This window comes from Hippocampus guttulatus, chromosome 4 (genome assembly GCF_054856545.1).
Source record: "Hippocampus guttulatus isolate MCC_2025c chromosome 4, RoL_Hgut_1.0, whole genome shotgun sequence".
NCBI lineage: Eukaryota > Metazoa > Chordata > Actinopteri > Syngnathiformes > Syngnathidae > Hippocampus > Hippocampus guttulatus.
Genome location: NC_141264.1, coordinates 9283639 through 9309276, shown reverse-complemented (window position 1 = coordinate 9309276; position 25638 = coordinate 9283639). Strand labels below are relative to the sequence as shown.

The 25638-nt window shown below is 42.1% G+C and overlaps 1 protein-coding gene across 3 annotated transcripts in view; it reads right to left on the bottom strand.

Annotated features, from left to right (window-relative positions):
• Positions 1 to 11678: 11678 nt before the first annotated feature.
• trim44 (tripartite motif containing 44) overlaps positions 11679 to 25638 on the bottom strand; it is a 64437-nt gene continuing 50477 nt past the window's right edge. For all 3 annotated transcript variants that reach the window (XM_086109830.1, XM_086109829.1, XM_086109831.1), the window contains exon 6: positions 11679 to 12710. In XM_086109830.1, the coding sequence (XP_085965956.1) occupies positions 12626 to 12710 (85 nt within the window). In that variant the 3' untranslated portion in view covers positions 11679 to 12625. The remainder of the gene's footprint in view (positions 12711 to 25638) is intronic.

Below are 25638 nucleotides of genomic sequence, written 5' to 3'. Positions count from 1 at the left end.
CTTATGTCAGTGAATAAATGCATGGTGTTACTGTTAGAAGCCAAGAGCATATTAAGACTTCAGTTGCCTTTCAACTTTCCTTTATGTCCTCATATTACCTTGTCTAGACTGTTAATCAAATTTGAACATCTTGGAGTAACACAACATATTGAGAGCACATCTCATCTCTCCTTTGGGGTCAGATATTTGAGAATTAACTTTATCCTACAGTGTCAGAAAAAAAATGTAGCTAAATTTGGACCTTTGAGGATCCAATGGCTTGTCATTGGTGCAGTACCCTTAAGGGTACTGGAGAGTATTTACATCGAGTACAAAATGAGACCCTTACAATCTGTCCCCTTTGTCACTGACGTACGCCCGTTTCGGTGATGACTGACGGAAACACGCCCCGCCTATCTAGCGTGCGTTTGTTTGTGGGGTGAATTCAGCAGGGTTGCTTCCATTGACTATATTGTTTATGATAATTAGAATGTTTGTGTCGTCAGGCAACTAATTAATGAGCTTACAGGTCAGAAAGCAGCTTTGAATTCTAGAGTATGAAAGAGAGGTTCCGGTGAGTTAAGTTTTAAGTTTCTATTTTTATTTTGGGACAAAAAAGGGTTAAATGGGAGGTTGTGAAACAGACCAAGACCCACACTCTATTTCAGAAGGTGGCGGTAATGCATTAAGTTGTTTGCCAACCACCAAAAAAAACATAAAAATAAAACTCAACTGTTGCCATGGCAATGTTGTGGAAATTGACCACAATGAATTACGAGGCACAAAATTGTGACTTTGGCTACAATGTGACGCGGACTTCTGGTTAAGGTAAGCCAAACTTTAAAGTGAAACCTTTTGCCGTTTTAGGACTTAAAATTGCCGCAGGCAGCCACCAGCATGCTCCTGCTGTCGAGTTAAATAGATTGGCAAATAAGTGTAAATGGTTCAAATGGCTCATCTATGTCCGTTCTCGTTTATGACCATATAGTCATGCAACATGACAGTCAAAACCTGGATTATAGGAATCTAAACGCCCCCGAATGTTGAAAAACCGCAGTCGATGGTCACCAAAATTGATGTTGACGTCTTTACTTATGTTCACATCAATCTCTTAAAATATTTGAATGATCGCCCAAGTGTTAGGGATTTTCCTCTTCATAAAGAAGCTCACTACAAAGCTTATGTCGCATTGTCAATATAAAAATACACGACACGTCTTGCCATATAACACAATGCCACACTTTGAAAAATATACAGGACTCTCGCATGCAAACATTGACGTATTCATCACATATGCGCCTGCCGACCAAACCTTATTTTCAGTCAGGCCGTGATTGGCTGTTGCACATAAGACTGGCCGTCCGTCAAACAATAATGAGATAATTGTTTCTTTATATTTTATATTAGTGATAAGCAGCTCAACATTAGAATTTCATAACTCAAAAATAGCTACTATATCAAATTATCCATCCATCCATCCATTTTCCGAACCGCTTAATCCTCACTAGGGTCGCGGGGGGTGCTGGAGCCTATCCCAGCCGTCTTCGGGTAGTAGGCGGGGACACCCTGAATCAGTTGCCAGCCAATCGCAGGGCACACAGAGACGAACAACCATTCACACCCACACTCACACCTAGGGACAATTTAGAGCGTCCAATCAGCCTGCCATGCATGTTTTTGGAATGTGGGAGGAAACCGGAGCACCCGGAGAAAACCCACGCAGGCCCGGGGAGAACATGCAAACTCCACACAGGGAGGCCGGAGCTGGAATTGAACCCGGTACCTCCGCACTGTGAAGCCGACGTGCTAACCACTGGACTACCGGGCCGCCTATATCAAATTAAATAATAATAAAAACTTTAATTTTAGAAATCCATGCCTCAAATGGCATGAGCATCTTGGTGGGCGGGCACCATGAGACATAACAACACAGCCAGCTTTCTCAACTGGATGGATTGATTGTTACCGAAATGGGTGTCTATAAGTACCGTACTTTGTTGTGTGCTCTGACTGTACAATGGGTGGCAGTGTTGCTACAGTATAAAAATACTCTTGAGATGATGCTCTTAAATAGTCTGTTAAAACAAAACAATGTTTGGCTCCACTCTAGCCATGTTATTACCACATACTTAATCCGGTTAGGAGCGATTAAAGGGGCGAACGAAAACCCGCTTCCGTCCTTGCTTAGTCCGTCCTTTTAAAAAAAATTCAAGTCGCCTGTCCCCCATGCTAAAGATTGGCGGCCATCCGGACCGTTCCATCCCAATGCCCATCTTTGCTCGGGACAAATCCACACCTTACAGGAGATTCTAATAAGACATAAGATTGTGAAGGGGCGTAATCGGGACAAAAATAGCTGCTGTCTTTGCGTACCTGGCCTTACATGACTGCTTGTTGACATGGGCATCAGGCCTCCAAAGTTTCAAGGGTCACCAAGATACGAACGTGCTCCTGACTAGTCCAGCATGGGAGGGATAGGGCGGGATGTCCATTGGGGTTTGTTGTGGTAGCTGGAGACTCGAGATTAGTGGGAGGGCAAATACACTGCTGCGCTGCTATAATTGGCTGTCAGCAGACAGTGTCAGTCAGAGGTGTCTATGAATGCTTTGCTGCTGCACCCGAATGTAGCCGCAGTCAGAACCTCCAAACCAGCCACCATATCTTTTCAAACATAACCAAAACTGTATCCTATTTCCAAATTGAAGCAACTTTGAATGGTATCATAGACACATCCACAATCATGTTTTCTGACTGTGTTTATAAACAGGATATATGATTGAAGTAGTAGGCTCCATCTTGATATCAATCTCAGATTTACATTTGAACCCTTTCGGGGACAGCGGTTACTACAGTGGACAGACTATACACTTATCAAGTTACAGGTTATCATTATTGGTGCATGAAAGGGTTAGAAAATGAATCTAACGTCAGATTAGTGGACATCATTCATTTCTTGATACTGCATTCCGTACAACGGTGGAAATTACATTTGCAAAGCACTTACAGACATGGCCTTTTTGCCAATTTAGGACAATCATGTCCCTTTTGTCCCAATCGTGTTTTCTGACTGTGTTTAAACTTAATCAAATGTCTGCTTTTACTTTTGCCTCATAAATTGAAATCTCTTAGGAGAGTACCATTAAAATCACGAGGTTTCTGCTCCCTGGATCATCCTTTTACACTACATTTCAAGTCTTTGCCTTTGGAGGAATTTAGGATTTAATGTCGATTAAGGGGATTTAGGAGCTCCTGTGGGGCTAAGCTTGGAGAAATAAGGATGCTTTTTATTCTCTTTCCCTGAAGATGGGAATACAATGTGTGATTTACAAGTCTTCACTTTAAATTCCAACCTACACACTATGATCTACTCAGTTGTCATGAAACTCAAAGCTAACAACAAAGAAGGTGTTTGCGCAGTCGGTGGAGTAGGAATGCTCATGCTAAAAACAATGCTAAAGCTAACAAAGATTGCACATTTTAACGGACGAATGCCTTCATCTGTGCCGAAAACTCAAAACGACCTACGCCTTGCTTTTTCAAATTCTTCTCAAAACTGACATGCAAGTGAAAGAGAAGTTTAACACTGCAAAAGGAAGTTGTGGTCTTCTCCACCTTAACTGTGATGAAGGTATTGCAACGTAAGTAGGCTGAAAGCTGAAAGCAAGTAGGCTATATTTATGTCAGCAATCAACGCAGATGATTTTTCCCTGGACATTCCGTTATTTTTTATTTTTTTAAATTCATAACGCTGTGGTCATCATATCTCTGTTCCTTTTTGGCATCACTCATTGTGATGGTAATAATTCTCAACTCGCTGGGACAATGTTTGCCCGTGACGTCTTGATTGCTCATTGGCGCCCAACCACAATGGCAAATTTTTAAGTTATCGTTTTTGATGGATTTTTACAGTAAAGTTACTGTAATGTTGCTGCGTGAGGAGAGACACAGTCACCAATCCACTTCTCTTATTGAGAGCAATTGGAGAATAGTAAAACATAAGGAGCACACTAGGCAGAAGATGCTGTCAGCCAAATACAGTATTTCATCCAGACCTTGACACACACAACCTGACCAGGCCCCCTCTCTTAAAGGCACATATCTAACACACAGATGCTATTCAATGTACAGTATCTCCCTCCTCATGCTTGCATTTGTTTCCCTTAATTTATAATGGATGTAAAAAAAATGACTTTAAGAATGTGGTTTAAAGTATATGGGAGGGGGAAAATGATTACCGGTCAATAATTTGTCGATATTGCACATTGTCATCTTTTGCAAATAAGTACAACAAATTATCCGTTCACAGTAGTACTGTGTCAGAGTTAGAGTGTCACAATGATCTTTCAAACGTGAAGTCTACTGCTCCTGTTTCTACTTTAACAGACAGATCCAAAACATGAAATCTCTGAGTTCAGACCTATGCGGCTCACCGTCCCTAGGGGGCATATTTGCATGACATCTGGAGCTGTGAGCTATTAATGAGTCTTACGGCATAGAGTTCACTTAACATTTGCACTTTATTTTGTCCATTCATCTTGGCAGTAACAGGAAGTGTCAAAGCCCGCATGCAATATGATAAACCTACTTTGCTAAACTCCAGTTCAGTGTATATGATTTATAGTGTGACAGGGAATTCTGTTAATATTAGCACATCGGTGTCTTGGCGTAAATGAGCAATGGATTTCAGCAGGTTATCAGTCAAATGCGTTCTTTGATTTATTTAAGATCATTTCTTCAGCAACATCTTTAGACTTTTGTAAGAGAACATGATGAATGGGAGCTACATGCTGGTCCAACTTTATTTATGACACTTCGAGCCTTAACGGTTCGACCTTAACGCATGTAGAGGTGCAAATCATGCATAGTGAAAGCATGTTGTGATATTGTCTCTGAATATAGAGGAGCATGCAGGACAATTAAGTGAGTTGTCCTGCTGTCATGTAAAGGTCATGGCAACGCCACTGGCTAACTCGGCGAAGCATTGCAGGAGAGAGCATTTTCATCATATTGATGCAGTTTGGTTGAGCAAAGCCAGCGGTGCAAGCTCAACGGAAGACATGGTCCCTATAAAACTGCTAATATCAGCTCTTTTATCACACGAGGAATCCATGTTTTTAATCTCCCAGATTTGGGGCAGAACCAGACAGATGCGCCTTTCCCTCTCTTCAGTCCAGGTCGGAGAATATGCCTGCTGCCTCACACACTAACCCGTGTCGCAAACGCAATGAACAAGCTCCGAAGGAGACAGAAAGGGACAAACTGTGTACACCGAGTGAATGGTAAGCTGCATCATGAGCATATAGAAACGCTGAGTGCAACAGACAAGGTTGACAAAGTCATATCTGTCATTCATTTCCCTGGAGGGAGGCAGGAACTTTCAATAGTCTTTTTTTTTTTTTTTTTTTTAAGAGTCATCCTCATGGAGACCCATTTATGCAAAGCAAGATTTGGTTTTAAAACCAGTGTTTATGCAAAGCTCGTGTTTGCTCCCAAATTGCTTCGGGCAAAACTATTGGGAGGGGAGCCTGAGAATACTTGACTTTTCCTCCCACCTCTCTACATTCTACATTTCTCTTTTTTGTGAAGGCAATTCATCACAAATGTGACGGCGGGAGAGTAAACTGTGCGTCAGCTTCCACAAGCAACAGCAGGAGGTGTTATCGAGACGGGATGTTCATTAGAATTCAGAGGCACGTTCCATTATCAGCTCGAGGAAACAAACCACTGCGGTTCCTTCCCTCTGCACTCGTACCATTGTGATCCTCCATCTCTAATAGCATACATGGGACCAGCTGACAACAGTCATTATAGACGATGATCATGCATCAGTCATGCACATCTTCACCCCTCTTCGTTTCCCCTCTGTAATTCTTACTTGTCCAAGTAGGATGGTCAGACAGGAAAATACTCCACAGAGGTCAGAGAGGGCGGCCCCGAAGAGACTTTGCCGACCCGAGGATGTGAGAGTGATGGAGGCTGTCGTCAGGATAAATGGCCTCTCTGGCTGCCTCGGCCCCACCCAGTCATTGTTCATAAGCCAAGCTGCTGTGTGTACCTGCCACCCCTGACTGATTCTCGCAGTCAGGTCAGTCACTCAAGGATGCTCTACAGTCTCTAATACAGATACTCGACGAGCAACGAATGTATGACTGACAGTTTCTCAACAGCATTCTACTCACCAAATATAGACAGCGATGGAAAAAACCTTTTAGCGCCACACAACACTTCCATAACTGGGAAATGGTTATGAACAGCCTGGGATCCCAGAGTAAAAAAAAAAAAAATGGCATGGCATGGCACCATCATCTTACATCATCCCTTGCCAACAAGGACGCGGCCATCTTACAGTACATAAACTGTGAACCAAGCTCAAGCTGTGCATGAAGGCAAGTCTGACTATATCTAGTTGGAACTTATTTGCCTCACCCTCCTTCTTTGCCAGAGAGTTGACATGCCATGTCCCAAGAGATAGCTTCTATAGCAGGGGATCAGACAGCCAAAAAACGTTGGCCCCTGCCACAGGTGGTGAGCCCATGGAAAGGGGGATCCACGTTGCCTTTTTGCTCACCAGGCACTTCCCACCAAGCCCCACCTCCAAGCCTAGCTTCATAGAGGGGGCCCAGTGACCCGTGTCGGGGCAGGAGAAAACAGCGTCTACTTATGTTGCTCATCATCACGGCCCGGGTCCGTGAGCCGTGCTTTGTCTGGTCTGTCACTTAGGACCTGTTTGCCATGGGTGACTCTGCCAGGGGCATAAAGCCCAAGGCAACTTAGCTCCTGGGATCATTATGACACGCAAACCCTCTCCACCACGGGAAGGTGAAGGCTAATGGTGGGGCTAACAAAGTTAAGTATTCATTCATTCATTTTCCGACCCACTTATCCTCACAAGAGTCACGGGGGGTGCTGGAGCCTATCCCAGCCATCTTCGGGTAGTAGGCGGGGGCCACCCTGAACCGGTTGCCAGCCAATCGCAGGGCACACAGAAACAAACAATATTCACACTCACACCCACAGCTAGGGACAATTTAGAGTGTTCAATCAGCCTGCTACGCATGTTTTTGGAATGTGGGAGTAAACCGGAGCACCCGGAGAAAACCCACGCAGGCCTGGGGAGAACATGCAAACTCCACACAGGGAGGCCGGAGCTGGAATTGGACCCAGTACCTCTGCACTGTGAGGCCGACGCGCTAACCACTGGGCCGCCCCAAAGTTAATTTGTTAAAAAAATAAATAAATCATTCATTCATTTTCCGAACCGCTTTATCGTCACTAGGGTCGCGGGGTGTGTTGAAGCCTATCCCAGCTGTCTTCGGGCAGTCGGCGGGGGACACCATGAATCGGTTGCCAGCCAATCGCAGGGCACACAGAGACGAACAACTATACACGCCCACACTCACACCGGGGGACAATTTAGAGTTTTCAATCAGCCTGCCATGCATGTCTTTTTTGGAATGTGGGAGGAAACCGGAGTACCCGGAGAAAACCCACGCAGGCCCGGGGAGAACATGCAAACTCCACACAGGGAGGCCGGAGCTGGAATTGAACCGCATGTAATTCATGCCTTTGTCACATCCCGGCTCGATTACTGCAATGCCCTTTACTTTGGAGTCAGCCAGTCCTCCATTAAGCGCCTTCAGCTGGTCCAGAATGCCGCCGCTCGCCTCTTGACTGGTACTCGTAAGAGGGAGCACATAACTCCTACTCTGGCATCCCTTCACTGGCTCCCCATTCATTTTAGAGTTATTTTCAAGATCCTCTTATTTGTTTTCAAATCTCTGAATAATCTCGCGCCACCTTACCTCTCTGAGCTCATCCGCCCCTACACACCTGCCCGGCGCCTCAGGTCTGTGGACCAGACTTTATTAGAAGTACCAAGAACTAAACTGAGGCTCAGAGGGGACCGAGCCTTTTCTGTTGCTGGTCCCTCTCTCTGGAATGACCTCCCACTGAACATTCGGCAAGCCTCCTCGCTGCCCATCTTCAAAACCCTCCTCAAAACTCACTTGTATTCTTTGGCATTCGACTCAGCATGACTTAGATTTGTTCTTGGTTTTACTGTTTGGTGCTTTCTACCGCCTTTATTACCGATTTGTCTTACTGTTTATTGTGCATGTTAAATTGCTCCATGTACAGCACTTTGTATGCAGCGATGGCTGTTTGAAAGTGCTCTATAAATACTGTTGACTTGACTTGACTTGACTCTAGTTCCACAGTACCTCTGCACTGTGAAGTCGACGTGCTAACCACTGGACTACCGGGCCGCCCCAAAGTTAATTCGTTAAAAAAATTAAGACAAATAAAAACTTGTTTTGGGGGGCTTCTACAAAAAGGGGAATGGGCCAAATGATGAGAAAGAGATCCTAAAATTGGCGGTCGTACTTAAGGTATGGGTTTATTGCTTGCTGACTTACACGCACCAAACTCACACTGCTTAGTATGACTCGCAAAATGGGCAATGCAGCCATCAAAAATGCTTTGGCACAAGGAGCCCAAGCACCCGGCTTTCAAAGACATGCATTTGGTGTTTCGGAAGGGATAAAAAAGATGACCCCAAGATGGAATCAGAGGTTCCGGTGACAGGGGAAAAAAAAAAAACGAACAGCGCTGCTGATTCACGTGTGTGCTGTACATATACATGCATACATTTAGAACAAGTGAACTGGTCATTCTTTTGCTGTGCAAATCAAAGTTGACCAACTTATGAGCAAGTGATAGCAAGAACAAGGATACGGACGAAGAGTTTTCTTTTTCAGTCACAGATTTCAAACAAAACTTCAGGATCTCAAAGCACATATTTGATTATATTCAGCATTGCCTTTTTTTAAGACACTCGAGGAACATGCGCACCACCAACACCCAATATCTCTGAGCAAGCTGGTAGGAGTTGATCTCTTGTCAGATCCAATACAGAATTGTGACAAATGAAGCACCTTAGTGGTGTAAAGGTCAGAATTAGTGTGACATGACTGTTTAGCTTGCAGCCTATCTTTGCACAATAGATATCACTGGCATTAGGCCAAATACGAGATGTTTGTTCAACCGTTAACGTTGCATCATCAAAGACAGCGAACCATTTTCAGCACATAGCTAATTGTGACATAGGAGGTTTTGGTTTGATCCCAGTGATATAGAACTGAACTAGGAAAACATACAAAAGTGACCAAGGCCAGATTTGAAAGGAATGGCATTCATGCTGTTTAGGAACCTGGATGTGTCGCATTTACCTTAAGGGTGGCTTATCATTTGGTATTGAGTCAAATATCGAGTCCTGTAAGTACCATGTTTGGTTGTAGTCAGTCGTTAAATCTAAAATAACTGTGGGGAATGTGAAAATCAATAGTACTCTCCCTTGAGCGATGGCTAGTTTGCTTTGTTCGCGTATGCTTACATGTTAGAGGCCAGGTGTGTGTGAATACATGTGTGTGTGTTGTATTTGTGTGTGCGAAGGAAGGACTTTGGGGAGATGAATAAGAAAGTGCATTTAGTGTGAGACAAGCAATTCAATCTCTTGAATGAAACAAGAACATGCAATCTGAGCAAAGGCGGAGGTGTGTGGGTCTCTGCAAATGTGTATCATTTTTCACAGGCTAATGGACATTCACACAAACACCGAAGAAGCACACACACACATTTGAATCGTGGGGCAATGTGTTGGTCGAGAAAAATCTCCCATTTCTGCCAGATCTTACATGCTAGAAAGGAAGAGCATCACTACTGCATGTCACAGTGGGCTGGTGTCGAGGCGTTCCATCATTGCAAACTCGTAGTGTTCAAATGTATTTTGAAACAGAACAATCAAAGCGGCACCACTACTCGTAAGCATGTCACGTAGCTCATTGAATCACACAATCCATGACCAATTAAGGTGTTAATATATGAAAAAAACAAAACAAAAGGAACAGGAGGCAGAAGGCCTAGGGTTGTGTTTTGTGTGTGCGTGTGCGTGTGTGTCCCCGCCAGGTCCTGTGTGAATTGAACTTGGAAGAGCAGGTGTAATTGGGGGTGGGGAAAAATAAAAGGGAACCCTGTGGTTTCCCAGGTTAAACGAGATCAGATATCCTGCCTCCATTTCCAACCTAGACCACCGACAGATTGTTGTGCGCTCCCCCACCCCTCAGGTTTGTCATTGTTTCTTTGGACTCAGCGACAGAGGCAAAAGCATGAACGAGGTGTCACTCGATGAGGCTCTCTCTCACACGCAACCCAAATCATTTCATCCACAGCCGTGCTGAAAAATCATAGACTCTGGAGAATATTAACACTGACTTAATCAGTTAAAGAGGGTCCTCGCTTGAGAAGAGGCCTGTTGTGTGACATTTCAAGGTTAACGGTGTCGGAATGTCACTCCGCGGCACAAGAAGTCGTCCGTACATGTTTTTGTTTAGAAAAACACTCTAACAAATACAATTAACACTGCCCCTCCTTTCTTCTTGAAAGGGGAAGTCAACCCTCGCCATTTCTTTACAATTTGTTCTATGCAGCCCCACGAGTCGAAAAACTATATTCTGATTAAATTTGTGTTTGTGGAATATGAATTAAGTAGCAACATCCACATGTTTTTATCCATCTCAGGGGGAGGCCATTTTGCCATTTGCTGTCGACTGAAAATGATATCACAGTTGCTCAAAGCTCAGGTAACACCCAATCACGGCTCAGCTGTTTTCTGAAACTGAGCAAAATGAAAAAAACTGATTTAAAAATGGACTTGCCGTTGTTTTTCAATTGCCAGCTTTATAGCATTGGTACAAACAACAGAGATAATTATGAAATAACATTTTATGATCCTCTATGATCCTACATACCCCACTCGCATGACTGCAAATGTGAAAAAGATAAAGACGATTGATTGCCGCTTTCATTGGTGGCTGCCAGCTCGTTGTTAGCAGCTAAACTGCTAATGTTTCCGTGGGTAGGCTGTGCAAACTCTGTCGCAATTTTGCTTGTGGGGTGGCTGAGGACCCAAACCAAAAATCTCCCCAAAAATCTTTTTTTTTGGGGTGTGGGGGTTTCGCTCTGTCTATGTGGGATCAAAAAAGCACTTCTGAGGAGAGATGCATGTTTGCAAAATGTTTACTGAGCTGCTTATGCACAAGCATTGCATCTTAGATTTAAATGATTGATTGCATTTGCGGTAGCGTGCATTGTCACCATCAATCATCGATCAAATGTAGCCACATGTTCCTTCCTACATTGCCCTATTTGTCAATCACTCGGGACACCGACCGCGCGTGAGCGACTTGATTCTATCATGCATTGAAAGCTCTTGCAATTGCGGCGTTATCCTCCCATCACTCTACGGGCATGGCCAATTAAAGCAAGAATAACCAAACATTTACATTCGTGTACTCACTGGATTGCGTGTCAATTTCTTAGTCATGCCTGGAGAGTGAAACGCAATGACAACGGCTGTTGTGTTGAGCTGGGCTCAACACTCGGATGCTATGTTAGTATAGCAACAGTGCTAAGCCAATAAATAAAAATAATGCTCCAGTACCTCCTATTCCCACTCTTTTTGGAGTCTGCTGTTTTTACCTTTGATGAAGCCAAACTACAACTCGATGCAGCCCGGCATCTGCCTTCTTGTCTCCAACCATCCCCACCTGCTTGCAAAGTATTCAGATAACAGATTCTTGATTTCCTTTTCAGGTAGCCGCAACAAAGACATTATTCTTAAAAAGAAAATACAGATGCCATCCTTCAAATCAAATCTGAATGTGTTTATTTATAGATTCAAGACAAAATTTGAAAATATAAACATTTTTTGTTTTTGTTGCACCTTGACTGCAGCGCTCAGGGAGTGTTGTCATGTATGATCCACCCATCTATCACATAACACGTATGACAAGACAGAAAAAATTCAACTGCGGTGCATTGTGAATGAAAATCATTCTTGAGCAGGTCAAGGTGGAAAGTGCGTAAATTTGCCACAGACTGTGTATGTTTTATTGTATGAGCAACACAGACAGTGAGCTGACATTGGGTAAGAGTTCTTTTTGAAAAATTCAAATTACAGTTTGATTTTCACCCATTAAGTCATATACATCCAAAAATCAAGACGTGTCAAATGCCCCAGTTGATGGTCCTACAAGTGGTTGCACATAAATCGAAGCAAGCCAGTGACTGGTTCGGTAAAGGCGTATGAGGGAATAAAACGTTCAAGCACCAGGATGACGGGAAGTGGAAAAGACAGAGTTTAAAAAGAAGCGACTGTAGATGTCCTTTTTTTTTTTATTGCCACCAAATACAAAATAGCTTTCAACACGGCCGTCTCTAAAACTGGAAAAAACTGAAAGTAAAAATCCCAGTATTGAAGAAATATCCAATTTCTGACATATGCCGAGCTTACTCATAGTCAATCTCCATCTCTCAAGTCCGCAAGCACACTAGTGAGCCTCCAATCCAACTGCCAGTAGAAATCGGGCCAGATTGTAATCGATTACAGTGAACTGCAGTGTTTACATTCAGTTAATGGTTGAGAAAAAATTATTTTTTGGAGAGGGGGGCAAATGGTGTTACAACCGCCTTGAGCCGTCACAAGTGATTTCAAGGCCACTTCACTGCCATTTGAGGACAAGGGAGACTTAAGATCACAAGGACGCCAAAAGTGGGTTGAAGCCCAAGTTACGAAACAGAAAGACAACAACTATGGGGCGTGGTCCATGGAACGTCCGGAACCACTGTCATCAAATTCCTGCAGGTCCACCGGGTCTGCCCTTGGCACTGGTAGCCTGAAAGCAGCACAAAAAGAATGAATCACAACACTTTTTCTTTTTTTTCCAAATGACAAAACATAACACCCCCCCCCCCCAACCGCACACGCATATGAACTATAATAAACCTTTGCGAGATGTTATCAGCTTCAATCAATCAACACTTCAAGAAGAAAATCCTCCATTGGGTCGTGTTTCTTTCAGAAGCTATGCGGTGATGGAGACAAAGCGAAAGCTAAATTGCTGAGACCTGCAGCAATCAGGGGCTGGCTGATAGATTCAGTCTCACCGAGGATGGTTCACACTCATCATAAAGTGTTTTAATTGCACACTGCGGAAACATTGTTGGAGCATACTCATCACTGTGGGGTGGAAACGTTCTGTCTAAATTTGGTTGACAACCTTTTTCACCAATAGATATAACTGGTCAGTCACTACAGGAGCTGTTCATTTTACGAATTGATAAGTCCAAGTTTTGAAAACAACTTTGACAATGCAATGTTAATATGGAGGGATGGTTTTCTGAAAAATTGCGGTTTGAGTGGTGCGAGTACAATGGGTTGAATTAGAAGTTAGGACATTCATGCACTTGTGTCCAAAAGAGTTAGAGAGGATAAATGTGTAAAATGTGCAGCTGAAATGATTTTTCGGAAGCTGTTAATGTCTTTGGCGTGAGGCACTTTTGGTATACAAGGAAGGTATTTCAGTGGGCCGCCACCAGCACTTGCGTTCTATCAACAAAGCTGTGGCAGAATTTAAGTCGGTATCAGATTGATGCACAAGTTCATGCATTGTAAAGAATGGGTGTTCTTTAAATGAGAGATTTCTGAGTTACATGACCACTTTGTCAGTTGTTCAAAGACAAATGTGATGAAGTTTTTAACCTAAAAGGTATAGTTTAGACAAGCGTTTTTCAACCCCTGTGCCGCGGCACACCAGTGTGCCGCAAGACATTGTCAGGTGTGCCATGGCAAAATATCCAATTTGTGTGCCTGTGCAGTCTATCGCCCAGAAAGTAATCGTGTAGTACCCTCCCATACCGATAGGGAGCAGCAACAGCTAGCCAATTGCCTTGTGTTTAGACGAGAGACAAGCGAATTTGTGACGCATGAATGCAGGACGACGGTGAAACAATAAATATGAAAGATGAGAAAATACTTTTTTTTGTGTTCATTTGATTCCAATTCAAGCTGTTATAACGTCATTCTTCAGAATCACATAACAGCGACCCACCAGGCTTCTCGTTCTGTCTCCCCCAGGTTGGTTATTGCTGTTCTGTTTTACGTTCCTCTGAACGGGTTGTAACTGGAAAGTAAATTTCTTGGGTGTTTCTTGCATACTTAGCCAATAAATCAGACTGTGATTCTGATAAACTGCATGCTTGATTCAGTAACATGGTACTATTCAGGATACTTTCACAAAATCAGGAACGCGGACACACCGCACCGTTTTGCACATTCATAATTTTTCTTCAATTATTGTGTTGTTAAAATGGAGAGAAGCCACAATCGAAATCACGATTGAATATCGAAGAATTGCTCAGCCGTGATGCAAAGTGAGTGAAATACTGTGTAGGATTAAAGCAACGTTATTACCAGCATATTTGAAAAACTTAAACCCACACCTTGTTTTGAGCGCATTTCACATTCCCCCTTGCGTTCTCATATTCAGTCATATCTGACCTGATGAAAAATGGATAAATGTGATGATCAAATGGCAAATGTGACGAAAAGAGCTCTTCCTTATATGTGCCCAAAGCTACACCATATACCCCATTCACATGCACGGAAACACATCCAGAACAAGTCCCCCGATGACAGAGGAGGAGGTTTACGTTTGTTTTTTTTTGGTAGCTTTGACTAAATGGCTACAATTATAAAGTTGTGCAAACCCAAGACTTTATCCATATCCTATCTCAGTATGTGTGCCCTCTTCATACACAATTTGGCTGACGACTGTGGAATTGCTGTACTAAAGAGTCTGAGATATGTTGAATCTCGTGACTATAAACTGTGAAATGTCTCATACTTGATAATTGGATGCACTTAGGATGAGACCCAGCTCTTGTGATTTTTTTTTAATTGCCTAACCTTTTACTCTAAGCATGTGGAGGCAGACATTTATGACTAGCCGAAGTGGCAGAGATTAATGCTATGACTGCCAAAAATCTGTGCAAGAGCAGGTCTTTAATTTTGTAAGCCATTGTGCGAGAAATGAATACGTTTTTGAAGAATGGTTTCTTTTCAAGCAATAAATTGATGGAATCTACAGAAACCTGCAGTTTTTTTGTTGTGCGGCCACATGATTGCGTTGCCTGACCTCACCTGCCGTCTCCCCTCCAAGGACATATTTCCATCATTCACAGCCGCTGTCATTATGAAGCAGCAACAACACTGTTCTACCTCCACCGCATCGCTTTTTCAACCCAGGCAAGGAGCGGCGGGATTTTTGAGGGAAAGGAAAAACAAAAATCTTTGATATAAGCCAATGATAGTGCTGAGCACTGCTCCCTGGATATTTACGTTTGCAGAAACAAAGAGCTGATTTCTCTCCCGTCATACACTTCCTGGGGAGACACCACTCAAAACTCACCACAGGGCTTCTCACAAGCCAGAACAAACTTTAATGATTGTATAACACTTTTTTTGTATTTTAAGAACACTGCAGCACGCAGCAGCCCCACAAACACGTGCATCTTGGCAATGCTACAATACAAGCAAGACAGCCAACAGATCAGATGACGTGAATACACCCACATGCAGCAGTTGCTATAGTTTCTCCCATCTCACTTTGGTGTACATTCAGTGGATTAATTATTCAATAGTGATGTTCCCATTCAAAATTCTTGGCAACAGTACCACGTGTACATTCCTCGACCACACTAATTTTACTGAGCATTCAAACCGGCTCACAGGCTGCTCAGGCTTTGTTGTTAGCGGCACACAAAAAGTCTCCTCCTGTCTGAGATGGCATCCGGGGAAAAATGTCTTGGCATATTATACATGTGAACAGACAAATACATATGATGTATTTGTCTGTTCACATGTACTGTATAATATGACATATGATGGCATCAAAGCATGGCCTCAACCAAATTGAGTTGTTATATAAAGCCCGTCTTGAGTAAGACTGAGGACACAGATGCAATCTCTTATTCATTCCACCCACAGGGAAAGGGGGCCTTGAGAGAAAAAGGCCAGTGACAGAAAAAGGACAGAGAGGAGCCTTGACATGCAGCAAAATGTCAGCAAGTGCTTGATACATCCTCAAGTGCAAAGTTAAAGCCCCTGCGTTGCTCTCCTTCTCTTCTCGTTCATTTATCCTCCCAGCCCTATAATAAAAGATCATTTGACTGTGCGGGTGTGTGTCCGTGCATATGGGTGTGTCATTCCTGTCACCTGGGTTCTCTGCTTCTATGACTTATTCATAAGCATTAATGCAGTCAATGTATTATTGATCCGGACCGATCATTGTCTCTTCCCCTTGGTGTGACCGTGGCCTGAGGATGGGGTGAGATTCGGCAAGGAAATCTGGCACACTGGCCGCGGAAAAACCACAAGTACTGTACATGACAGTCAAAACAGCAGTGGCAAACAAAGTCATGGCAAACTACTGTTGCTGGATGCATATTACAGTGTTTTGCCGAAAACTAAGACCATAAGTTTTGTCTGTCTCTTGAAAACATACCCGTCAGAAAGCACACTACCTTACAAGACTGACAATGCAAGACTGGTCTCTATTATTCCATTCCCTTTCTGGGGTCTCAAATCTCTGAGGGCCCCTGATGAAGTTTAAATGTACTGCTCCAAGCAAGGGTGCTGTGCATCATCTAGTAACACTCCCAATGTTTGTAGCAGCCTCACAAGCTTGATCCAGATATATTGACTTATGAATCAGACTCCAGTACCTTAGATATGATAGATAGTGTGTGTGTGTGTGTGTGTGTGTGTGTGAGCGCACTCACCAAGAGAGGAACCAAAGAGCTACAGTAGATATATAAAAATCTATGTAACTGTGATCAAACGCAAGGTCTTTAATCCATAAAACTAATGAGGCTAAGATAAATAATTTCAAAACGTATCCCACCACCATGACTCATAAAAACGTCTTGGAGAGGGTAAAAAAAGTTGACTAAGTGTGCATTCTTTGTGATAACCGGAATGGGGCTGGTGTTCAGAGCTAACCAGTCATATTCAAACTCAGGTTAAATGAGGGTCAGCACAACTCTGCCACCTTCGTTTATTCATTCCAAAGAAAGTCTTATCCTACATTTTTTTGTTTTTGCTCTCTATCGGAAGCCTTAAACATTTGGAATTATCACCAAAAACCTTCAACTTGGGCTACATTGGACCAGAACACATTTTCCTATGCGTTTGGGAGATTCTGCGATGCAAGGCCGATTCTTTTGGCCGTAATTCCAAAAGGTATGTTTGGCACAGGCACATCACTTGTTCGTCACCAACTGAACACAATACGTACCTATAGTGAAGCAGGGTGGTGGCAGCGTCATGCTTTGTAGCTGTTTTTCATTGAGAAATGAAAATGACGCGTTTGACAATTTGGACGGAATATGTTCAAAATTACTGATGTAACAATATGAAACAACAATACGAAACTCACGATACAATAATTATTGGCGATAATGTGTGTGTGTGTGCGTGCGTGTGTGTTTACATCTGAGATAAATTTGTAATAGTGAAAAGTTCCCTGTAGTGAAAAATTTCTTGTTGCAAATATGATTTCGTTGCAGAGGAGTTTCACTGTATTGTGAAAAATGAAAATACCATACTGGGAAAAAAATCACTGCAGAACACCAAATACATATAAAATAAACATGATCAGGTGCATGTAAATGGCTCATTGATACAATGCTAATTAGCTGAGGTCATAATTCTACACATGTATAGTTAAAAATAGTACAGGTAACATTAAACTCATAGTACATAAACGACCTACAATCAACCTAACAATGTTGAGGGATTTACTGGCTAATGCATGTGCACGTTGTGAATCAAGTCAATTTGTGGAAGAACTAAAACATGTTATGTTCGCCTTCATCTGGCGATTAGCGTGGGTCTTAAACATAGGTGGCCACAATGTACCTAATTCAAATTAGACTGCACTAATAAACTAACCACCAGAGGGTGCTGGAACTGTACAAAATGGAAACAATTTGGAGTTTTAAAAAGATGTGCTGATTTAAATATCATGACATGACGATGATGATATTGTGGTATTTCAACATCGCGATATCGTGCTACTGCCATTGTCGTTACATCCCTGTTCGAAATTGCAGTCAGCGTTTGTTTCAACACCTTCTGCGAGAAAACAAGGAACAAAATCTCCGGAAAATGTCTACTTGAATACCTGAACTTTTGGGGGGATTAATTTGAGACGGGAATACAGCCACAACCCAGTTTCACGACTCAAAAATATATTTTTAAAAATGACGTACAGGTTTTGTAACCCACTGCTGGAAAAAGTTTTACAATAGCTTTGTTTCATGATTAAAACATGTCATTTGAACATGTTGATTTTTTTCCTGTGTATCCACTGTCAATTGTAGAGAAGGTGACCTGATGTTGAGTAACCGAATATGGCTTGAATGAGAACAAGGTTGTGTATAATACAGCATTAGTGGCAATTACCCAGGAGGAAAAATAAACACTGCCATTTGTATTTCCACACAGTTGGAATTCCATCTATGTGTATTTCATCATGTAAGGCGGCAGGGCTGTTCTCAAGGACTGGGGGTATAGGGTTTGGTCTAATGAGAGAAGATCCTTAATGGTTATTGACGGAGTCGTACCATTTTTTGGGGGTGGGTTGGCGGGGTAGCGAAGCGGCGCACCCTGCTACAATTTAATGAAGTAAAACCCATCACTTCTCCCGGGTGATTCAACATAATAGCTATGCAGCAACCACGGAAAATGTGATCAAACGAACGAGGTAACAGAAAATGAGCAATAAATTGTATGGGGGATTTACAAAAATACATATTAGTATAGTGTAAATCACTACATAGGGGGAAAAAATAGACGAAAGACACAGCAGACCATATTGTGAACACAACTATGTCTAATTGTAATGGCCCATTTTGTTCTGTTTGCCACAGAAGCCTGACTGAGGATCATTTCAAGGCAGGCCGCACACATACTTTTCATTGGCGTACGTCTCTGATCTTTCAATACCGAGCAAGAATTTGTTTTTTATATTGTCTGTATCCTAATGATAAGAAATGTGAGGGAGGGGAAACAAGCAGAGCCAAAGAACCATTACACAGAATTGAAGACTCATCGTGTGGGGAAACACAATTGATCAGGGGGAGATTTTGCAGGCAAAACAACAGTAGCAGCTCCTGTACTGTCAAGAAATACTCATGTTGATTATAAGACTCAAGTGAGACAATGTTGAAGAGGCCGTGTGGAATGTGCATCACAGTTTTGCCTCCATAATTTTATTACAAAGAGGCCATAATCATTAAAGTAGCGCTGGGCGATAATTCAATATCAATATGCTCCTTTTAATCGGCAGCAAACAGCCGCCTCCAAATACAAAGCAGAAGAAGCAGCTCAACCAATGACAGGGAAGTGTGCGCGTGCGTGCGGTTTAGATGTTTGGTTTTAATTCCAAAGTACAGATTTTAAAATAAATCCCCAACTCTTTCTTCGACTAATCCCCCAGATTCCATCGATAATTTATAGTTGAGACAACCACACGGGTTTAGGATTTATTTGAAAACCCTTTGACATGAATAAATCCTCTAATGCTAGTTCAAACTTCTCTGCCAAAAGAAAACTGTATTTTCTGGTTTGCAGCCGTGGAAATCTATACTGCGTTGAGAAGACTTAGCAATTCAAGGCATTTTAACAAAGGACTGAAGGTGAAGATTCTTTTTTGACCAACTAAATCCAGATTTTGGCTTGCCGCAAAATTCAGATGTCCACGGCAGTTTCTAATATTTCTGCGGAATTTTAATAGTCATTACATAGATTTGTCAAGCGTACCTGTAACAGTTTTCTTTCATATAAACTGCAAGAGAAAACTGTCTCTGTCTATAAATAAAATAAAAAAGATGATTTATCTGTTCTTTATCAAATGTTATTTCATACTTTATGCAGGTTACATTAATTTGTGGACACATCATAGAAATCATTGAAATAACATTTGATTTCTTAATTCCTGCAAAAAAATAAAATAAAAATAAATGTGGCAGCCAAAAAGAGGCAAGGGACATTTTTCCCCCTGAAAAACAATACAACACCCTGTGGTGTTTCCAGCCTGTTCTAGAGACTTAATCGGCTCATGGAGGAAAGGAAGAGATGGGGCAAAACAAAAAGGCAATGCATCATGGCAGGGACAAAGCACTCGCGGGGGTTTAATATAACCCTTTGTGTGTTCTGAAGCTTACTCATTGCGCAAAGTGAAACTACTGAGAATAAATAAATCTCATCATCCACCAAATGCTCATACATGGCATTATGTGGTGAGTAAAGGCAGCGCCAACGATTCCTTCAAAAGGTTCACATGCAGCCGACCGTTCGTGATGCATGTATTATCCCGAGGATACCTGCATATGGACTGAGCAGCTGGGGGGAAAGGTCAGCGATGCACAATTTAAGACTGAGCTGACGATGGGGGATCACACAGATTTCTGTGTTGCAGCAGGTGTGAAGAGTTGGATGATTATGTTAGCATAAAATGAATGAATTCCCAATCCTTTTAAACACAGATGCCAACTGTTAATCACAGAGACAAATGAATGCAGAGACATTATGATAATGCCATTTGACCTCAATCTTACATTGGCTCATTTGGTGCTTCAACAGCTTTTGTGTCCACAGGGGGCAATAGAGAGCTCATCCAAGAACTTCAATCCTCTCGAACCAACGTGGGCTAAAATGTGCATATTGAACACTTGATATTTTTTGCTAAGTATTCTCAGCAAATTCCGCGATTGAACAGATGCTTCTTGTATATTTTTGAAGCTAAGTATTTTAACAAATTTTCTTAGGTACCAGTTCAAATTGGTAAATGTTAAAGTTAGGAGGGCCCACCGAAGGGCCCTCCGCCATCTGCCAAAACAAATCGCTGATGCACGTCGTCAGCTGAGTACATGTGTGAACAGGTTATACATCTTTTAAAAGCGGAGTTTCTGGAGATTTGAATGGTACCATGCATGTTACAATTGTCAAATTTGAAACGGAATTTGGGGAGACCTCAAGCTTTGATCCTGTAGTGTTTTCAAGTCCTAATCAACATTCTAAATCCATTTTAAAGGCAGATTTTGTGAAAAGAAATTGGACGAACATAAGATTCGCCCTTTTTTTTTCTGTTTTCGAACATCCATAGTTCAGTGACAGGAGCACTTACACAGATTTTTACTGTATAGGAGAAATATTCATAATGATAACATTTTGAACATTTCAAAAAGAGACCAAAACTATGCTGATACTCCAAATGGTTCAAGAACAGCTACAAATTTACTTGGGGTGCATCTTTCCATAGGCGTTTTTGGCAATGTTGCCCTCGGTTTTACCGTATCTTCTACACGAAAAGGTGCACTGGATTATGAGGCGTACCTTCAATGAATGGTCTATTTTGTATTTTTTATCATATACAGTGTTGGACGCACTGCATTCTAAGACGCAATCTACAATGCATCCACTAGATGGAGCTACGCTTAAGGAAAAGCCAACAGAATGCTGTTGAACTACACCCTGATTTATATAGTGACGATCAGATGTCAGTAAATCTTATTAAATAAAGCAGTGACACAGTTGACTTAACCAACAGCAAGTTACAACATTGACTCATTAATGTTGAACTCTCTTGCCGCTGCTCCATACCGTAATGACCATACACAAGGTGCATCCGATTTTAAGGCGTGCTGTGAGCTTTTAAGAAAATGGAAGGCTTTTAGGTGCGTCTTTTAGTGCGGAAAATACAGTAAGTTAAGAACTTTGGAAACATCATTATATAATACATGTTTAAGTGGTAGCCTGAGTTACACATTTCATAATCACCAAATTTTCTGTCTCAACCTGTTTATGCATCACATTTCAGTCTTTTGTGCGGTTTGTTGCACTTAGTGTCTTTCAGTCAGTTCACACTGTTGTGACTGTAAGTTGTCAGTTTATGTTGTAAGCTTTATTGTGTCACATGGGATTGGGCATGGCCTGATGTCTCTGAGTATTTAAGCTTGAGTGGGCTCAGTGACACATTGTCAGAACGTCAAGCTATCTTCCATGTCAAATCGTCAAGCTTTCTTCCATGTCGTCTGCATCCAGCCCTGCTGTCTGTTATTACGTCCTTTTTATTTTTGTAAATAAAGACTTTTGTTTGCCACTTCCTTGTCCTCTCCGTTTCTGGGTCGAAATTCTGCTCCTCACGTGACAGCATGTTCAGACTCGTCATGCACCCAAGCAGACTCCGGTTTAGGGCAGACCCAAACACAATCCATCAAGCCGCCAGTGCTCGGGGTGCATTGCTCGGCAGACGTGAGCATCTCCTGAGGGAGATTACGGAATCTATTTAGAAACTTTCCACCACTGTCAACACGATGGCCGTCCAGCCAATTTCCAGCGATTTGCCTCAGATGTCACCACTTTCTCTAATCCATCCCCACATTTCGAATGAGGGAGTGATCGACTCCCCTTCACGTGAATATTATTCCGGGGAGGTAGGAGCTTGTGGCTAATTCCTGCTTAACTGTTGGTCTTCATGCAGCAACTTCGCGTGTATTTGGGTGGTTGCGGTAAGATGTCCTATGTTAACTTGCTTTGAGGAAGAGCAGGGAGGTGGGCCAAATATGAGGCGTTGACTCGTAGTGGCGGCCAACGAATGAGACTGACCTTTCTATTCAGAATAAATGAGCACTGCCGGCAAGCTTTGTGTGCCGCTCGCGAAAATTATCGCACAATGGTATATGCAAACTTGTACATGTAATATGGTTCAATGTTGATGTAAAACACCAAATTTGAATGGCTGTCCTTTGCAACGTTGCTACATCATTCAACAGCAAGTCATATTTAGAATGGCCGCAAAAACAGTGGCCGAGACTTGTGAAATGTGATGGCAAAAGCCCACACGCTGCAAATATAGTTCAGTTGAACCCACCCTGCGTCTGTGGAAAAGCAAGAGGCCATGCTGTGTGGTGCCAGGCCAGGCCGAGCGTGGTGCTGTTTGGGGCTAACGGAAACGCGACAAGAATATTTTTTTTCAAATGTACCTTTTGTTTTTTTCTGGGTGCATGAGCTGCTAATTATTTATAACATCTTTATAGCAATTCTATATATGTTCTGCATGAACTCTTTCATACGCACGTTTGATAAATGAGGCTCCAGGAGAGGGAATTTGTTATCCGAAAGCCCAAGAATTGGAAGTTGGACAAAATTTCAGACTGGTTCATTCTTCATGAGCACAGATCCTGCCATAATTTGTCTTGCTGAAGAATATTTTTAGCCTCTGATTATCACATGCTTACACATGTCCAGAAATTTTGATGAAGATCTATCACCGTTTTCGTATATTATGCCACAGTAGTGTACTCGTTGCACACTGTTGTACAGTCCATGGGTTGGTCTAGTTTAGCCAGCCACTCCCGCAATAAATGTCTCTCCCTCCCTTTCTCAAAGGGAGAATATGAAACCTGAGATGTGTCGGAGTGCCATCTACATTATATCAATACTAGATAACACCACATGGCATTTTTATAGGAACATAGACCAGAAAAAAAGTCAATAATGAAAAATACATAACACATAATACGTCACAGGGATTACATACAAAAATGTCCAATATGGCAGTGTACAGGGTTGGTCATTCTTTTGATACTGGATACTGGATCATCTTCAACCTTTTTTTCAGGGAATTAGATGCCACTGATTTACATTTTTAATGTTCATACACAGTGGATACTAGAATGAAGGAACATGAATTTGGACTCATATGTTACTTTCAATTGGGCTAACAATAAACACAGCAACTATATTTTTTCACTTTATCCGATTGTGTGAGGCATTTTTCAACACTCATGACAAATATGTCGGCGGGAATTCATTTTAGCCACCCCCCCAAAAAATCTATATCAATGAAATTGTGGAGAAAGAAAAAGTAGCACTAATGAAAACTTGTGGACCCCCTCTAACATTTAAGTTGCACATCCCTGTTCTATAGTTTTGATTTCAACCAAACAAACATTACAATAACATAAGCAAAACTATATTGTGGGGCTGGAATGGATTGATTGCATTTCCATTCAGTTCAATGAGACACATTACCTCGATTTGCAAACATTGCAGGTTGCAAACACAGTCAGGGGACGAATTACATTCGTAACCTGAGGTTCCAGTGTAATTTTAAAGACTGTAAACAATGTTTAATAGTCTAAACAAATACACTTATAAAAGAATTTGCAGTGACTGGCAATTTTAAAAACTGAAGTATTCTATTGTAACTCTTTATGTAGCAAAGACCATGAAGAGTTCTCACCAAATTACTTTTAATAGGAGTCTGTTCTTATTAGCATAAAATTACTGCCTCAAGAGGAAAGTAAGATTGTTGCCAAGCTCTGAGCAGCTACTCATCACGGAACCCGAAGGCACAAGTTCCATTTATTGTACTTCATTATACAACTCCCTGGTCAGGCAATGATTTTTGCCAGTATAGCAAAACCTGTCTTTTCAATACATTATGTATTTGAAGCACGAAATGGGACTTTAATTTGAAAATTCTATAATGCAGTCTCCAATATTTCTTGAAGTTTGAATTTCATGCCCAAATGAGAGAGAAGTCAGAGAAAATACATTGGGGAGATAAAGCGTTATCTGTTCTTCTGAAAATGCACAGCTTCAGCTTAGAAGTAATGAACAGTCAGCACCAACAGTACATTGGCTCCACGTTTCATTTTACTTTTAACTTCTTATATTCAGACTTTGCCACCGCCCACTGCGTGATATCACCTCGTCAGATTGTATTTTATGTATATGGTCTCCTTCCAATCACCTGTGACTCTTCCAATATTCTGCTGCTCTGGCCTATCCTCTCAACCTTTTTGCTATCCCAACAAAAAGCTCAGTCTTTTCAGGGTTACTTTGGGAGACCTTTTTAGGCAGACGTGATGACTGAACTGCCTTTTTCACAGTGCCAAACAACCATTATGAGGGCCGACTGGTCACAGCAGTGCATACACACTTGGCAGGCTGGTAGCCTACCCCCTGTTGCCTCTTTCTCACAGCCCCTTCTCAAACAGTAAACTGCCGGCGCCATCTGAATCAGCAAAATGACCAGGTTCCCCGACATGTTACCACAGAAACTGGATTGCACTGGAGGGGCTTTGAAATTAAAATGCACCCCCGTTTACACCCCGTTAAGAAATGATCGTGACTCCTACTCTTTCTGAACCCTCCTCAGTAGTGGAGGGCCATCAGAGGCACAGATGGCATAGAGGACAAAAGATGAAAAAGTACTGTGAAACAGAGCTCAATAACAGACTGCCAATAAGGCAAAGCCTACTGTCACATCAAAAATTAGCGCTTGACATCCATACCCTGCCATCCAAGCCAGTCGTGATGAGGACACTCAAGGAAGACAAACCAAACAACACATAAACTCCAGATTTGAACAACTCACAGTTTATTGATAAATGTGTCACTGCCACACCCATTCCTCCTCTGTCTCCTTCAGTGTTAATCATAATCACACTGTGGTATAAAAGCCTTTATCTTATTTTTTTATTTTTCACCACAACCAACTGAAAGAGGAACAACTATTTAGCAGCAAAATCAATGTAAACAGCGAAGTTACACTGCTATTGGGTATTAGCACAGAAATGCAGACATCTAAACATCAGTGCAAGCACATCATATTTGGCACTTGGTATACTGATTATTACGGGTACTTTGGGGCAAAATTATCAAGAACATTGGCTTTGAAACCATTTATT